Genomic DNA, 12,077 nt, shown 5'->3' with positions numbered 1-12,077 from the left:
ATCATAGAATGGTAGCGTTGGAAGGACCTCTTGGGTCATCTGGTCCAACACCCTGCTTAAAGCAGGATTCACTAAATCATTTCAGACAGATGTCTGTCCAGCCTCTGCTTGAAGACTTCAATTGAAGGAGAACTCATCACCTCTCGTGGCAGCCTGTTCCACTCATTGATCACCCTAACTGTCAAAAGTTTTTTCTAACATCTAATCTGTGTCTCCTTCCATTCAGTTTCATCCCATTGCATCTAGTCTTTCCTTGTGCAAATGAGAATAAAGATGATCCTTCTACAGTGTGACAGCCCTTGAGATATTTGTAGACAGCTAATAAGTTTCCTCTCAGTCTTCTTTTTTTGCAAGCTAAACATTCCCAAATACTGTAACCGTTCCTCATAGGGCATGGTTTTTAGACCATTTACCATTCTGGTCACTCTTTTCTGAACTTGCTCCGGTTTGTTGATGTCTGTTATAAATTGTGGTGCCCAAAACTGGACACAGTATTCCAGATGAGGTATGACCAAAGAGCAGTATAGGGCAATAATGACTTCACATGATCTAGACTGTATGCAGAATTGCATTTGCCTTTTTTGCTGCTGCATCACACTGTTGACTCATGTTCAGTCTGTGATCTATTAGTATACCCAAGTCTTTTTGACATGTGCTGTTGATTAGCCCTATTCCTCCCATTCTGTATATGCTTTTTTCATTTTTATTGCCTAGATGTAGTACTTTGCATTTTTCCCTGTTAAAAACCATTCTGTTAGTTGCTGTGCACTGCTCCAGTTTATTTACATCTTTTTGAATCCTCTTTCTCTTCTCTAGTATTAGCTATCCCTCCTAGCTCTGTGTCATCAGCAAATTTAATCAATTTACCCTCAATTCCTTCATCTAAATCATTGATAAAGATGTTGAACAATACAGAGCCCAGGACATAGCTCTGTGGTACCCAACTTGAGACATTCTTCAAACTGGATGTGCAGCCAATTACGACCACTCTTTAGTTCCGATCAATAAGCCAGTTATGAATCCACCTAACAGCTGCCCTATCTATTCCATATTTAGTCATTTTTTCAATAAAGATGATGAGAAATACTTTGTCAAATGCTTTGCTGAAGTCAAGATATACTATATCTGCAGCATTTCCCTGATCCACCCAATTAGTGATTTTGTCATAGAAGGAAATTAAGTTAGTCTGAAATGACTTATTAGATACAAACCATGCTGACTCTGTTTAAGCACTTAATTATTATCCAGGTACTTACATACATGTTGCTTAATAATTTGTTCAAAGATCTTTCCTGGTATAGAAGTCAGACTCACCAGCCTATAGTTCCCTGGATTCACCTTCTTCCCCTTTTTGAAGATAGGAACAACATTTGCACTTCTTTAGAGATTAGCGAATATTTCAATGTTCGTTTCGGCTCACGATCGCTGAATTTGCAATATTTGCTGATATAATCATCAAATAAATCACCGAATATAGCTGAACATATAGAGTACAAAAGCCAGTGTTTCCCATGCTGTGAGACAGAGTGGGAATCACCCACATAGCACTTCTGATCAGCGGTGAAATCTTCCACGCCGGTCAGAGAGCCGCGGTTCCCACACTGTCAGAAGACAGTGTGAGCCAGCAGCTGTCATCAGATGTAAAAAGTTTACCTTCAGTCACTGGTGTCAGCTGACGGGACTACAGCTCCTATCAGCTGACACTTGCTGCCTCTAATAAGCGTGACAGTGGGAACGGATGATCGGGGTATTCCTCTACCGCCTGTGATTTAACGAAATGAATGAATGAAAATCCCAGCATGGGTTCCCTCCTATTTTCTTGAAATAACCAGGCAAAACTCACAGCTGGGGGCTACAACCCTCAAATGTCAGCTTCAGCAAGGTTGGTTATCAAGAATAGAGGGGTCCTCATGCTGTTTTTTAAATTATTTAAATAAATCATTTAAAAAAGCGGCGTGGGTTCCCCCATTTTTGACAGCCAGCCTTGCTAAAGCTCACAGCTGGGGGCTGGTGTTCTCAGGCTGGTAAGGGTCCATTGATAAAGGCTCCCCCAGTCTAAAAACAGAAGCCCGCAGCTGCCCAGAAAAGGGGCATCTATTAGATGCACCAATTCTGGTGCTTTGTGCAGCTCTTCTCATTTGCCCTGTAGCAGTGGCAAGTGGGGTTAATATTTGTAGGGTTGATGTCACCTTTGCATTGTCAGGTGATGGATCGCCCTTGCACCCAGGTTGGTGGGGTACTCGGTACCGGGCTGGTGGAGTTCGATGGGAGATGTCACGGTAGCTGTGACCCGGTCCGTGTCCCTGGGCGTCCATTATAAAAGGGGAATGTTGAGCGTGTGGATGACGATGATTAAAGTTTGTTAGTGAATGATTCGTGACGCCACCTGTGGTGTTCGGCAATGAAGATGTTAAGCCGAGGCTGCAGACAGATCCTCTGAGACAGATGGTGTGGTGCAGCAATGATGTTGTGGCCCTCCACAGGTAGGGCAGTAGTCCCAGGGCAGTGTAGGTGAAGAGATAGTGAGGAGACGCAGATGGTGCAGTGTCAGACACAGCAATGTAGCAGTGCTGAGTGTGTTGGCGCAGGAATAAGCGGAGGACACCAGGGCATGTAGTTCCAAAGCTTTACTCACAGTCTGTTGTGCATACAGGTGCCCGCCTCGGTGCCGTGTCCTCCAGGTCAGGGGCTCAGCCAACCTCCAGGCAAGATGAAGCACTCCTTTCCAACACTCAGCCAACATATGTGCCTTTTCTGAACATCTCCCTCCTTAGCACTCGTAGTGAAGTACTCACAGTACTGAGTTACACTGGAGTTCCTCCTTTCAGATGTTCTTAGAACTCTACTTGTACGGCAGACAGCTGTAGCCTGCTTCGGGGACTCCTTGCTACTAAGTCCCTGCTCACTCTCATTGCTGTTGTGCCCCCAAGTCTTGTATGGGAATAAAGTAGTGACAACTTCTATTCCTCCGGTGTCTGTCGCAGGACCATTAGTATCCATACAACCTCGGGGACTGGACCCCGGCCTTGCGCTTAGAACTTGGGGAAGGGCTCTGCTCTAACCCTAATCCTTAGTTCTCGTCTTCTCCTTACGTTCCATACAAATCAATCTTTCTTATGGAGAATTAGGCTTTCTGAATATCTCTTTCCTGTGCCAGCAGACTCAGGTCACTGAAGCCTGCTGCAGCACTTCCTTCATCCATCCCACTTAGGGGATCTTCTCTCACAGACTGACCTAGTCAGACTGACCTAGTCCTGAAGAACTCCCGCTCTCTTGTGCAGACTAAGCTCCACCCACCTCCCAGCACTCTTCATGTTCCAAGCAGGGAGCCACCAAAGGTGCTTTGCTACACTACTATGTCGTGTGGGATGCAGGTGTTGGAGTGTGGTCAGGTGTCTCCACCTTACCTAAATGGTGGGGCACCACACCTCAGGAGGAGGTGCAGTACCTCTATGGCGACTGAACCCTAAGGGGCGCCACAGTGACATCAAGCCCGCAGTTTAGTAATGGAGAGGTGTCTATAAGACACCTCTCCATTACTAATCCTATAGTTATATGTTAAGTAAAGACAAAGCCAGAATAAAATCCTTTTATTGAAAAAAAGACACAGACACCTTTAATATTCTCAATGAAACCATACTTACTACAACACCTAATTCCAGCAAAGCCCTCGATCTCCTGTAATAAAACTAAAATAAAAAAATATATGTTATCTGTCTGTCATTCTGTCCCACTCCGTAATCCATGTCTGAGGGATAATTAGCTTTCAACCTAGATGGTGCCAAGATGCGACCATCCCAGCTAAAAACCACTGGGGAATGAGATGCTGTGAGTGCAGTCTCAGTGATGTCACTGAGGCTGCGTTCCCAGTCAGCCTGAATTCTGGTGGTCTCAGGACATGGGAAAAAGTCAGTGATGAGGTCACCACAGTTTAAGCTCAGTATCTTCACAGCAGATCACCATGAGAATTTTTCCGCTATCTCCTTCAGCACTCTGGAGTGTAATTCATTTGGACCTGGAGACTTGAATTCATTTATGTTAGCTAAGTATTCCCTCTCCATCTTTCGGTTTATAGATAGCCTGGATTCTTCTATTCCTTTATTAGGACAGTGAAGATCAGTTGATGTTATCCAATATTTTAATGTTTTAGTGTTATCCAATATTCTTTTTTAGAAAGAGCCTTGTTTGAAAAACTCAGGAAAGCAGTTTCTGAGACCAAAAAAAAATAACCTGGCGGACACCTGTTTATTTTAGTTTCCAGTACTGTGTGGATGGTAGGCATGGGTCTCGTTTAAGTTTCTGCAGCATTCCCTTTTAAGTCCTATCAATATCTAAGAATGTTACAGCATGACATGATGCTTTTCACAAATAGTAGAAGATGATCTGTTTTTTTGAGCTTTTGGGAACAAGAAAACACAGGTACAAAAAAATAGAAAAATTAAAATAATTTAATCCATTGAACTTTGGAATTAATGTCACTCAAACAAATAATATTTAATTAAAGCACTTGCTGTATAATAAACTCTTAGCATGATAACATAGTTAGCAAGGCCAAAAAAAGACTTTTCTCCATCCAGTTCAGCCTATATTCCGTCAGAATAAATCCCCAGATCTACGTCCTTCTAAAGAACCTAATAACTGTAAGATACAATATTGTTACACTTCAGGAAGACATCCAGGCCTCTTTTGAACCCCCACCACCGCGCTTGACTGTACCACAAATGCCCCCACCCCTCTCCGGAACCAAAAGCGTTCGAAACTCAACCCCCCAAAATCCAGCCTGGGATGACCAGAAGAGCAGAAAAACACAAAAAATTTCAAGTCCGAACTCCTCCAACCAGAGACATGAGTGCTCGCCCGACATGGTGTTCCCTGTCACCAGGCCCGACCATGCCACGAATGCCCCCCCTCTCCTGAACCAAAAGCACCTGAAACTCAACCTTCTCAAATCCTGCCCGGGATGACCAGAGGAGCAGAAAAATGCAAAAAACTCTCAAGCTTGAACACCTCCAACCAGAGACATGAGTGCTCGCTCGACACGGCGATCCCCACCACTGGGCCTGACAGTGCCACGAATGTCCTCACCCCTCTCCTGAACCAAAAGCGCCCGAAACTCAACCCCCCCAAATCCCACCTGGGATGACCAGAGTAGCAGAAAAATGCAAAAAATCTCAAGCCTGAACACCTCCAACCAGAGACATGAACGCTCGCTCGACAAACTGCTCTCCATTCACTCACGATACAGGTGGATCTGGATAAGTTGGAAACTTGGGTGGAAAGGTGGCAGATGCAGTTTAACAATGAGAAATGTAAGGTTATACACAAGGGAAAAAGGAATCATTATCACTATTACACACTGAACGGGAAACCACTGGGTAAATCTGTCAAGGAGAAGGACTTGGGGATCCTAGTTAATAATAAACTTACCTGGAGCACCCAGTGCCAGTCAGCAGCTGCCAAGGCAAACAGTTACCTTGAAACATGTCGACAAATAAAAAACATCCATACTATATCTGGTCTTTTATTGTATATTGAATTGTCGGCAATGTGGGTTTACATCCACTCTTATCTCCAAGTTTGTACCCTATCTTTTTGGTGGATGTACAGCAGCCATTTTTCATACAAGTTTACAAAGGGGTTGTGACTGTCCCTTCAGGTGAGCAAATCATGCTTTACTCTTTTTCATTGTAATCCGAATAAGATCCTATTGCGCTTATTGTAATTCCAGTTTTATCTATACAAGAAGCCAAACCAGAAAATCTATTTACAGACATGTATTTTATTTTTTTGCTTTTTGCCTCTCACAGATTCTAACTTTTTATTATTCACTTAGGTGCTGCTGTTACAATTGACCACAGCATCTAAGAAGTAAAACATTCCAAATCACAGCCATCAATCAACTTCCATTAGACAGCCAAACATCAGCTCCAGATAGCATGGGACAGTGATTTGGGGCTTAAGTCAGAGTGCCATATAAACACATATTGTAGCTATTGAGCTTGCTTTTAGGAGAGCTATGTGTTTATGTTCAGTACTACTGATCCTGTGTTACAATCTTTGTCTTTGGTTAGAAAGTCTCCTGTCAGCATGTCAGCTACCTCACCCACGGCCTGCCATGTCTCTTTACACCAGTGTTCAATAACATCACTATTTTAGCTTTTATCCAAGGCTATAGGCAGTGTAGCCAGAGTGATGATTCACTTATGCTGTCATCGGCAATGACAGTATCGTATAGCTATGGGAAGCTACCACAAAAAGACAAATGACAAAATCTCTAGTTTGAGTGCAGGGATTTTTAGTATTTTTAAATATTCCTTTTTTGATATAGTATGCAGAACATAGAAAAATATATAAAGATGTCCTTTTTTATAACATTTTTTACATATGGAATTTAATTACATAAACCTCTATTAAGGCATTTATTTAGGGAAGTGAATTATAACTATAATTCATCTCCATTACCATATTACTAAATAATGGAATTAATGATATATTGTCATTTTTTCACTATAACCACAATTGTATCACATGAGTTTATCTTTATAGTTTTATTGTTTGTGCTAAAAGGGGTTGTTTGGTCTTAGGGTACAAGTTTGCAATCACTTTAATGTGACTACAGACTTGTGAAACCTCACAGCACGCACACTGTGAACCGTGAGAGTTTTCCAGTACCGGCATCAGGTGCATTCCCGTAAGTATATGATTTGCATACATGCGGTCACATGCCAACTAGACGTGCGCAGCCTCGCTCAATGCAAGTACATTGAGCGAGACAAGACACATCTTGTCGGAATTTGGGTGGAAGTATGCAAATCGCATACTTGCGGTCATATAATAGACTGCTCCTGGTGCCAGAGAATCCTCACAGTGCGCAGTGTATGCGCTGTGACAATACCCATGTCTGTAGACTTACATTGTAAGACTGGACAACCCCTTTGAAGGAAATTTCTGCAACATCTTCTATGTTTTCACTCACAAAACAGAGTTCAAATTCTTATGGCTGTGTCTTGTACTTCATCTCAGCCCTCTGAAGTGAACAAGTGAACAGAGAACTGTGACACCACCACATGTATACAGTATGGTCATTGCTGATTGGTTATTGTTAAGAATTGGCAGATTGGCAGTGACATTTCATGTAATGCTGTTGTCAAATTATTTGAACTTATCAACACAGATCCATAAAGTTTGGCTCCCCAATCACATATTGATGGTTTATCATAAGCACTGTTCCCTCTAAGCTGTGCACTTTGGAAATGATTATTCTACAGTTTACCACTCCTCAAAGACAAGATTTGTTGGTATTGGGCTTGTAGACCTCATTAAAGAGTTATTTTCACTGTTTTCTTCCAAACAGTCATCTACCGTGGTTTTCACAAAAGTAAGCTGAGTGCATTATTAAATAGTTGAATGTGATGAAACATTTCTAAATTCCACATTACAATCCTTTTTAAAAAATCTTTGCCCACCTAGCCTGATTGACAGCTACTTAGCAGTTTTCATCATTCCTGCTGCGATCTCACACTGTTCAATGTAGGGATTCGCTCTGGTAGGCAATAGCTGGGCAGCAGTAACGAGGCAACACACAGGCATAAAGTCCAATTCCAGTGGTTTTAATGTCACTCAGTAACCAGCAGCTGAACAGAACATAAGGAACACCAAACACATACTCCAGCTTGGAGAACCACAGGTCCCAGACTCACCCCTTGCACGGGACGGGCGTAACTAAGCGGCTGCCAGGTCCTGCGGCATCCGCCAGGTGCCATTCCCAGGGTTCTTCCGAGTCTTGCTGCTATAGTCCTGCAGCACGGGAATCCTGTATACAAGTCTTAGGCTGAGTCCACACAAGTTCCTGTAGCTTCCAGAAACACACTCACACTGTGGCAATTACCAACCTCCATTACATAGGGCCTAACCCCTCCCACCAGTGAGGTAGACATCACATGGGCTGATCACGTGACCCTGACATCATCGCAGGTCCTGTCTTTAGGGAAAAACCCAGCCAAACATTAATCTGCTGGGAGAAACATATCTTCCATCCAGTAAAACACCCTTTACTGTACAACAATAGCATAAGCTGCTGACAATAAGGATGTGAATGTGGAGGCCGAATTACACTCATGAGCATTCACTTAATGCCAAGATTTATAAAGTGGTGATTTTAATATCAGGATTATACAACAATTCGAACATTGATATTCTAAATAACTATACGATCCTCAACAGCTCTAAGATATCTATTTAATAATATATTTAGTTTGAAATGACAGATCAGCTTTCTAAAGGGACTGTCTACTATTCAGACCTTCCTTTCTTAATAATTTGCTGCTTCACTTTCACTACCTTTTATCTGACACCTGGAAGAAGTGAGAGTGACTGATGATCTCTGACTTTCTCTAGATGCCGGTTTTGTCCAAAGGAAACGAGAGTGGCTGACTTGCTGCAGGGCTCACGTGACATAATAATGTCAATCGAGCTCCTAGAGATCAAGCATCGACATTGCTGGAGCGCCACCTGCATTGGAGTATACCTGTTATTATTTTACATGACATAAAGAGTAATTGCAAAGGGGTGGTAACCCCTTTAATACTTATGATACACAGAATCCATCCACCACTCGACTTTTCTTGTATTAATACAGTTATTTAATGACTAACAGAAGGTTGTATAGTATCACTATGTTCCACAGTGCCGTACACAACGTGTATTGTCACTTAATCAGAACCTGTCTCTTTAATATCTAATTCCCTGTTTCATGCACATACTGGGTACTAGAGCCAAGGTCATAGTGATTATGCTATCAGTATGTTTATGTAAAGGTTCTAATTATGATTTATTAATGTGGCGCTTGTATAATAATAATAACTATGAAATGATAAGATGACTTCATTCCTGTAGTATGATCTTAAGGGAAGATTGTTGGCAGAAAAGCATGAAACCCATGCCTAGATTTTCTTCTTGGAACATTGCAGATTTAATCCATTACTGTCAATGCTGATTTTGTGGACGTTGCATTTTAGTAAGAGGATTACTTAGGTTATCTCCGTGATACAGAGGTGATCAGCTTTAATGCAGTTTTGTGAAACGCCATCAGATTTAGGAATAAATGCATATGTTTTGTGAAATATTTGCAGATTCACATTAACATTTTGACTTAATAAATCTAATATTCTATCATGTATACAGGATAACGCATTTTACCTTCAAGATGTCAAATGTCAGTGGCGTGACATATATTCCTGCCATTACGACACCAAATTGCATGAAACGTTTAGAGACAAGAAAATGACTTCATACCAAGGAGTAGTTAGGATTCCAGCTCTTTTGCTGTAATTGCAAGATATTCATGGAGAAAAATCCCTTATTCTGTAATTATGAATGATACTGCCTCAGCCTATTTAGACAATATAAAACCAGTTAAATGCCATTTTGAAAGGTCAAAGAAATTTCTTTACAGCATGTGTCGAAAACTTTTGCTAATACGCCCGAAACCACTGTCTCCTCAATTTCATTTAGAAGAGAAGCAGTGTTTACATTATTTCTCAAGCAAATATTAGGGCTGATCCAGCAATATTTTACGTTTGCGAGACATCTACTAATATATGGATCATTAGAGGAAAGCCTAGTAGCTACTACATGACAAGTAATTTATTGCTTGTTATATGTGTCAAGGGAGGCTCCAGGAAAAAATGTGCTTCGCCCCGTTATGAAGACAGAGACCGACTTTTAAATGTTTTCCCCATAGGCTTAAACATAGAAAGGAAAATCTTTCAAAGGAGGATACAGAAGATAAGTATTGTAAATTAGGATCATTTATCTTTCAAAGTATAAAATAAATGTGAAAACACATATTAACCTTAGCAATAACTCAGTATGGAAGATTTCACCTAGAAACGATAGCTATCCGAGCATGCAATTACATTTTAAATGAAATGCCATTTTCTTATATTTTAAGCAGTTTGTGTCCTGTTAAATATGTAAGTGCAGTAAACAAATCCAATTATTTTTGCATGGTTGTTGTTGCTATTTTGGCCCACCATTTACTTATCCTGATATACTAGCATAATTGACTTCTTGCCTTCTGCACTATGAATTGGGCAAATGGATCCTACCTTTCTGCTAGGGGCTCTCCATACAGCTTCAATGTCACATTGGGCTCACATAGTTTTGCTACTTGATGGAGCAACCATCGGCAATTTAGTTCATACACAGCAACATCATCCTAAAAGCTTTCAGCGTAATCCTGTGAGACAGATAAGGAGTAGACAACATCAAAGCTTAGAAATCTATTTAAAAACTCAATGTATGTATTTTTTTTAAGACGTGTACTTGAAGCTAACTCACGTTCTTCTTTTTCTAGTGCTTGTCCTTCTTATTGTCACTATGAGAAGAAGAAAAAAGGAGCCTTTAATTTTTGATGAAGAGAGAGATGTTAGAGAGAACATTGTAAGATATGATGATGAAGGAGGAGGTGAAGAAGACACCGAAGCCTTTGACATGACAACACTGAGGAACCTTAATATAATCCGAGACAGCAAAAGCAGGAGGGATGTAACGCCAGAAATCCAATTCTTGAGCAGACCGTCTCTCCGATGTGCTCCAGACAACTTAATCTTTAGAGAATTTATTTGGGAAAGACTAAAAGAAGCTGATGTGGATCCTGGTGCTCCACCTTATGACTCCTTACAGACATATGCATTTGAAGGAAATGGCTCTGTTGCGGAGTCACTCAGTTCTTTAGAGTCAGTCAGCTCAAACTCTGAACATAATTATGACTACCTTAGTGACTGGGGTCCACGCTTTAAAAGACTTGCTGACATGTACGGCACGGTTGAAGATAACTTGTACTCTTAGCACTGGAATACATACATCTAAGGCACTAAACAAACTCAGTATTGACTGCTAAAATGTACATTTGTGCTCACGGTATCAGAGATTCCTAATTTTGTGTGTTTCTTTCCTCCTGCCTGAGGTACTGCACTGTCCTAAAACTGAATAAGTTTTGTTTTTGTGTAACATAAAATCTACCAGTAGTTCTAAAATCATTATTTTCATGTGTTAATATGATTCTGAACTAATGAGCAGAAGCCATCAATGAAAAACATGGTGATAAATTAGTGCAAGAAATATCAGGTTTAAAAGGGTACATCCATTTTCATAGTCATTTCAGGTGTTCACATGTATGTAAAATATTAAATCAGAGGGAGTCTGTCATGTGATTAATGCTGCCCAAACTACGGACAACATGAATCATCAAGTATATACTTCAAGTAAACGACAGAGCTTTAGAATATCTGGCCAAAGACCATAGCCAGAGACGAGACTACTTCAACACTGCTTCTGGCTGGTTTTCCATAAAGTCCTGTCAGTGACACGTAGTGGTGGTGGGAAAAGCTGCTGGATGTGGTGACAGACTAGTGTCCACTAGTCTTTGGCCATGATCCCTTGCCAGGAATTCTAACTATATTTTCTCAGAAATTCTGGAGAAATTCAAAGACGAATATCCCTGACTGCAATCATGTAGTCAGACTCTGATTCATGCTTCACATGTCTTGAGTGGCAGGAATCACGTGACAGATTCTTTGTAAGCAACTTTGGAAATTCCTCCATTTTATGGTCCACTCCTATTCAAATCGATGAATCTGTGCAGCAACAAACTACAGTGACTGTATTTTATGATCCTCCAGTTATATTCCTGCCTCCTGCTTCTTGTTAATGTACATTTAGTACCTAAGAAAAAAATAGAGAAAGGAAAATGGTATAACTGCCTTATCTGACTATAAAGGACATGCCTGTATTCTGTATGATGTAAACATTGAGGTTTGCATAGCAGCTCTATACCCAGAATAGTGACATGTTTTAATCCATATTGAAATTTTATGCCATTTGTACTTATGTTGCATTTGAACAATATTAAAAAATGGATGCAAAAGTTTACATACAGATAGCGCAGCCATCCACTTGACAGTATTGTTGGGCGATTGTGTAGCATACAAAAAGGACTGGACGCTCTTGCAAATTGTATGCTATGCTATTAAAGAAGTGCAACACCTGTCAATGTGATGGCTGCACTTCTATAC

General features: G+C 40.9%; 1 protein-coding gene across 1 annotated transcript in view; it reads left to right on the top strand.

The window, feature by feature from the left end:
* LOC141101163 (cadherin-7) overlaps positions 1–11,042 on the top strand; it is a 463,705-nt gene extending 452,663 nt beyond the window's left edge. Inside the window, exon 12 of the mRNA XM_073590022.1 lies at positions 10,358–11,042. Coding sequence (XP_073446123.1) covers positions 10,358–10,851 — 494 coding nt within the window. The 3' untranslated portion in view covers positions 10,852–11,042. The remainder of the gene's footprint in view (positions 1–10,357) is intronic.
* The last annotated feature ends 1,035 nt before the right edge of the window (positions 11,043–12,077 follow it).

Source organism: Dendrobates tinctorius, unplaced genomic scaffold, assembly GCF_039654945.1.
Source record: "Dendrobates tinctorius isolate UK_male_01 unplaced genomic scaffold, ASM3965494v1 ptg000115l, whole genome shotgun sequence".
Taxonomy (NCBI): Eukaryota; Metazoa; Chordata; class Amphibia; order Anura; family Dendrobatidae; genus Dendrobates; species Dendrobates tinctorius.
Note: the sequence above shows the minus strand (reverse complement) of the source record. Positions and strands in the feature narration are given on the sequence as shown.